Raw genomic sequence first — 6,733 nt, 5'->3', positions numbered from 1 at the left:
GGTATAATAAACACACTATTGGAAAACGCATGTTCCAGCGGCCCGTCCTGGCCTCCACTTAAGTCCACCATATTTAATAAATACCTTAAATTAAATAATTTATAATACTGCTGCGGTATAATATATATCTTATTATTTAAATCATATGAGAGAGATCATTAAATGCTTTTCTCTTTAGGTAAATCTGTGCAAACATTGCTGACATACAACAATAACAAAACCAACTGTTAGAAGAATATTGACAACAGCTTTTAAATATTACCTGTAAAAAAAATTATGCGTTTGATTGAATAGAATATAACAATTACTGGGTAATACTTTTTAATACAAAATATAATACAATAATTTAATTATGTGTTTGTTAAGAGAGGCTATAATATGTCCTATATTATAGCCCATATTTTTTTAAAATATAATATTTTTTATTGTTATTGAAACAAAGCAAGAAATGAATAATATTTTTTTTTAATTATTTAAATTATCCCTTGACGGTATGCAGTTTCAAATGAATTGAATGAACTATAAAGTTAAAAAGGTAAGAGAAGAGAATTGCTGTGTGAGATTAACGCTCCGATTTCAAAAATATATCTAGTTAAAATGAAAACGCGATTTATTGTAGTGTACATACAATCTCTTCCATCAATATCGATTACTCCAGAAATTATATATTAACAGCATGAGCTCTGATATGGCACATCAGAAAGTATTTGATCTTAAATTGCCTATCGCATGGATAGCTGGCAAGCTAGTTTATGAATTTGTAAATATACCATAGTTATGAGTATGTTTGCAAATAGTTTTTTCCAGTATTTATGCAGGACTCTTTATTACATACGTAGGAATATTTTATATATATTACCATAATATATATAAAATATTCCTACGATGCGATAATAAGCGATATTTAATTAAATTGTAATACGAACTACGAATTGATGTTTTTGTTGTTTCTGAAGATGTTAATGCTGTTAGCCCTAAAGTTCACGGAGCGGATGAGTCCGTGAATTAGATACGAATTGATCAATTTAGTTGTTTGTATTGTACGGGAGATCTACCATATACCTTTCTCATATATGGTCGATCTTTCGTACGCAAGGTACTCTAAATAGATACCATCGCTACTTTAATTTTGCTGCTTTTCAATGCAAGGACACAACAAAAAGATGATGTTTTTTAACGCGCAGAAATTTGCATATCGAACAACTCGCCGTTAAATAAAGGCATTGCTTGTTTCGTTAGTATTTAGTAATTATTTATTTTATAATATATCAAGCTATATTTAAAAAAATAAAAAACAGTTTTTGGTGGAAAGTGTTCATTTTATTTCTTTATGGGAAATATAAAATTTTATAGGCTGCATGGATTTATAATAATCAATGTGTATGTTTAAGCAGCCGTTAGAAATTGTTTAAGCTCAATTTTTTTTTACTTTTTGACGAGATATAAAACTATTATTTACGATGTAAGACTTGCGTATAATACAATTTAAAAATCACGACAGTAATAGCAGCATAACGATTCGAAAATACAATAAAATAAAGCGGTCTATTGTTTGTATTTCTGTTTGTTTTGAAGCATAAAAAAGAGTGATGTGGTTAGAATAAATAAAGAGATATAGTGATGTAAAGATTTGAAGAATGTTGAAATAAAATACCATATAATAAACATTAATTTTATTTTTTCAAATACACAATTATGTATATCTTTTGGCCTTATAGTAACATTAGTGTATATAATACCTAAACACTTTTCCACTAATGAGACAGTGATACAACAGTTTATTACGGGCAATAATATACATATTTTTTTCTTACAATTACAGGAGTAAGAATAATTATCAAATATAAAAATGTTCACAGAATGGAATGTGTTGACCCTAAGCTTCAATGCCATTCGATTATAATTTAAGAAAGTTGATAAATTTTATATAAATCATTTAATTGTGAATTTTAAATTTCATTTATTATTTATTAGTTTGTATACTAATCAGTCATTATGGACCCAGTTAATTCGATCGAATTAATTGTATTTGAAGTCCCTCAACTTGAAAAGAATTATCACAGAATAATTTGAGGCGATCTTCAAATTTTTGCTTAATAATATTTTACGTCCCAAAATATTACGCTTTTACTATTTTAATGCAAAAGCATTAAAATTGTATTTATAGTTTTCGATAAAAAGTGCGCTATTTGTATAAATAAAGGCACTTTAGAATGACATTGAGCATAATTTCAAATTATTATATCACCAATATATTCTTATAATAAAAAAGTAATAATGTTTTGTCATATTACTGGTTATAATTTCGAGATTCTTACAAGATCTAAGTAAGGATACATAAACTTTATTTAGTTAGAAATACATTATTAATATTATCTACTATCACGGATTCAACGAATACCTTTGTAACCAATAACATGGCAACACACATTTTAAAAAAAAAAATACATTATCATCGTATCAGTCCACACAATACTTAAAACTAATGTTTTATAATTAATTCATAATGTTTTACCGAAAAATATTGCATTTATTTAAACTAAATTATGTGAACTCAGACGAGGATTGTTATTGTCTAACACTTTGCCTATTTTATTTCATGAAAGTTTGATTTTTGTTTTAATTCTTTTTCAGGGGATCCAAGTTGTCTATTGAAAAATCTTCGTTTCCAAAGCTGATCCCCCGGCTGAATCCATCCTGTGAAAATTAAATAAAATAAATTTGCATGATAGTAATTTTCCACTATTATTTATTCATTGTTTTATAAATTGTTACATTTAATAATACAAGCATGAAAGCAACTTTTATTTATTTATTTCTAATTCGTGAATCAAGTATGTTTAAATATTTTGTTAATAACTAAATGTCTAATTATGTTTACAGCTTTCTACTAATTTAATAGGTATGCTTTTGGCAATGGTTGGACAAAGCGACATCTTTTATGATTTAGCCATGTTGGTATTACGTTTGGATTCCATTGATTCCATAATTGAAATTTGTTTATTAAATATTAATGGAATCTATATTTTCAACTTACCAGTTATTAATCTGCCAAAAATTAAAAATGTAATATTAATAATGAAACTGATAATGGTATTTATTATTATTATTATTTAAGAAAATTACCTTCATATACTTCTTAAATTTAATAATGAAAAAGGGACGTAAAAATCTGTATTGATAAGTGATGGCGAACATACAAGATGACTGATGTACAAGCTTAAAGAGGTGAATGCACATTTGTCAGCAAAAAGCTTTTAAGTTTTTACAACCTATTTTTAATTACCGAGCATAAAGTGATAACTATGAAACTCCATTAGAATGCGACAGACCAATATTTTTTTGACAGTACGAAATCTCAAAAATTTAAAAACGTTTTTTAACGCGTTATGTCATTCATTATTTCTTAACCCTTTCAGGACCATAAGGTTACGGTACCTTATTTAATTAATTTAGCTAAATGTAATGAATAAATAGGCATCCTAAAAACATAATTTATACTAAAAATTCAAAAAAGTTTTACATTTTTTTTGGAAATTTATGGGACAAATATGTCCCTATGGTCGCTAAGGGTTACTTTCTACTTAAACTCTAAATTTTGGTTTACTTATTGGTAAGTCTGTTTTGTTGTAAATAATGTACATTTGTTACTAAGTGTACTTTTTTTTACTTGTTTATGAAAAATATTAATATAAAAGGGCAAGTTATTTGTGGTACTCGGCGAAACAATTCCTGTTGTTACATGATTGGTTAATGATTAGATGGATTGTTTTTTTGAGACGTTGAAGGTTCAGGTGATTCTTGCCGTTGAAGAGTCGGCGTCTCTTCAACCTCGACATCAAATACCCCTTGGTCATCATCCTGTACTAGAAGTCTTTGGTCTTCGTCATCAAGCACTAAGTCATCTTCCTCATCGCTATTGTCGCCCACAAAAATTTGAAGAATTTAATTTTTTCGAAGTTCAAAAACTTCACGTCCCTTACGAAACGTATTCTGAGAAAAATATGAATAAGAAAATGATAGAATTTTGGTACATCACCAGGCCAAAAGTTAAGAAATTCCGTATAAAAAGTATTCCTTTACGCCGACAGGGACATCCGTGTCCCATAATCTTTCTAACGATTTATCACAGAATACAACATAAATACATTACTACTGAATATTTAGAATAACAATTTATTTACCAGGTAATGATAATTTGACACTGTAAAAACTTGAAAAGCACTTTTACAATATCAATTATTTATTCCAAACAGCAGATCATTCGCGCCAAAAGAACTCTAACGTTCCGATGACGATAAACAATAAACGGTGTTAGTTATCCTATATTGCCAGTAAAAAATAATAAAAAGGTACTTTCCGAAATATTAAAACAAAAAAATAATTTACAATGGTTACGTAAATATTTAATTAATCCATGATTTTTGCTTGGGACACCGGCGTCCCCGTGGTCGTGAAAGGGTTAAACTATTGATTTTTAGACAGGGTGTACCATCCACTTACTCCTTTAAAGCTTTTGCATCCACCACCGTTTATTTTAATTTTATTATTACGATACAATTAACAAACCTTCATCTCTGAGATAGTTTTGTCTAGGAACCCGTTGAAGCTGCTGTCCAGCTCAACAGTTTGCTTCTCGCTGAGATTGCCGAAGCCGTTGAAAGTGTTCCCGAAGCCGTTGCCAAAAATGTTGCCAGTTTTCTGCGTCTCAAACGGATCGTAGCCAGTCAGGCCGTTGGGGAAGGACGCATTGGAGCTATTGAAGACCGATGTATGGAGATTGAAGTCGCTGATATCGTAATTTGGTTTCGAGGCATTGTGTGCGGCGAATGGGGACGCGTGGGCGGCGTTTGGGGTGTGGGTATTCTGGGTACCAGCGTTGGATGGCGAAAATGGAGCGGATCCGAACAGGTCACTTCCGTTCACTGGCGGGGACGCGGGCTGTTGGAGAGGAGATGTTTGCCGCTTTGAAGCTTTTGGCGGCGGTGCCACTGGAAAACAAAAATAATTATATCATTACAACATTATAATAGATTGTGGTTCTTTGTATTTTGATTTGTTTGTATTTGTTGGATATGTTGTAATCATATTTTTTTTTTGTTGGTGACGAAAGGTTCTCGAGTGTCGACCGCGATTCGGTAGTCGCGGCATATGGCCCCATAGGAGGACCGATGGCATAGTCCACGTTAAGAGAAGTCGATGGATGCGGGCAGCACAAGATCGGTTATTATGACGATCTTTGGGGGATGCTTATGCCTTGCAGTGGGCGTCTGTCGATTGACACGATGATAATTTTTTTTACGTTAAGAAAATTTCGTGTTGTTGTTATCGCTCGGATTATTCCATTGATCAATTAGATTATATTAAATTTGAGATGCGTACTTTCTGAATATGTTTAAAATATCAATGTGAACACAGCTTTAATTGTTAAATATAATAATATAATAAATTTTATTATTTTAAATGTTTGGAGCGTTCATGTAAAAACGATCAATATCACTGGCCATCATAACGTTACAAATACTTTTTAGTGTTAATTTAATGACTCTCATACTTAATTCAAATTCGAAATTTGAATTCGGACGCTGACTGTCAGAAAGTAGTTGCTATTGTGTTTAGGTCAGTCACGATTATAAATGTTTTCTGTAATATAAGCAACATTGATTCAAACTAGCTTTAATTTTCCTCGCACGGGTAGGTTATCACTATCACCTGTGTAACGCGTATATTAGTGATCTTGATGTGTTCCTTCCTGATGACTTTTGAAGTGGCTAGTAGTAATATGAAGCGTTCTCATTTGAACGTAATATATTTTATTTGGATCGTTTAAAGGAACGGTTCCTTACATTCCCTGATTTGATAATTATATTGTTATATTTTTTCGTGATCACTTTCAGTAATGTGATTTAATTAATTCAATGTGAATCTGTATTAACATTGCAAAATCCTTTACACTGTAGCAGAAAAATTCACTAGTTTTTGTATAAACTTTTTAAATTTATAGCGTGAATTAGAAATTGATACTACTAAATATATTATATACTACTTACACAGCGGAGGGGCCGGGGACACGGTGTTGTCAAGGGTAGGCGCTGGGAATCGCGGCGCTTTGTCTGACTCGAAGGCTCGCGGGTCGAAGTCTGTTCAAAATACAAATTATCACTCTATTATTACCTTTAAATTCAATAATGCAATTAAAAATATAATAACGCTTAAATGACAGAAAATTATAGGTGTCGTGCATATCCCACTCTACACTTTTATTAATATTACCTCTAAATTTTTTCACTAAAATATAAATTATTTAAAAAAAAATGTTTAAGAGACGAAATTTTATTCTCCACATGTCAAACGTTGACAGGTACAGAACGATATATATTACGTCTGGCATTTTATATTGTAAAAAGTTAAGTCGTAATAAAAAAAATATTATTTATTGTAAATTACTTACAGTACCCGACGATAAATATTGCACATCGACGTTTGGAAAGAGACAATCGGCTAATTTTGGCTTCGTAGAGTACTATCTCTGTCCCACGGTACCTGTGATGTTTTGTCAGTCGTTGTATTTTGTGCGACAGAGATAACGCTCTATGAAGCAGAAATTAGCCGATTGTTATTTTCCAAAGGACCGATGTGCAAAATTTATCGCGGGGTATTTTAGTAAATGAATTAGATATGAATGTTCTTCATATGTATGTTATTGAGACTTACGTTGGGGTTACATTTATTA

The 6,733-nt window shown here is 30.9% G+C and overlaps 1 protein-coding gene across 2 annotated transcripts in view; it reads right to left on the bottom strand.

Annotated features, from left to right (window-relative positions):
- Nucleotides 1–2,437: 2,437 nt before the first annotated feature.
- ced-6 (PTB domain-containing adapter protein ced-6) overlaps nt 2,438–6,733 on the bottom strand; it is a 98,427-nt gene continuing 94,131 nt past the window's right edge. For both annotated transcript variants that reach the window (XM_068765645.1, XM_068765642.1), the window contains 3 exons: nt 6,051–6,140; nt 4,570–4,991; nt 2,438–2,697 (listed from right to left, as the gene is read on the bottom strand). In XM_068765645.1, coding sequence (XP_068621746.1) covers nt 2,620–2,697; nt 4,570–4,991; nt 6,051–6,140 — 590 coding nt within the window. In that variant the 3' untranslated portion in view covers nt 2,438–2,619. The remainder of the gene's footprint in view (nt 2,698–4,569; nt 4,992–6,050; nt 6,141–6,733) is intronic.

The sequence above is a fragment of the Battus philenor genome, unplaced genomic scaffold, assembly GCF_028537555.1.
Source record: "Battus philenor isolate CCGP_79_NKW_IND1 unplaced genomic scaffold, ilBatPhil1.0.hap1 SCAF_20, whole genome shotgun sequence".
NCBI classification, from domain to species: Eukaryota; Metazoa; Arthropoda; class Insecta; order Lepidoptera; family Papilionidae; genus Battus; species Battus philenor.
This window is presented reverse-complemented; position numbering and strand designations above follow the sequence as displayed.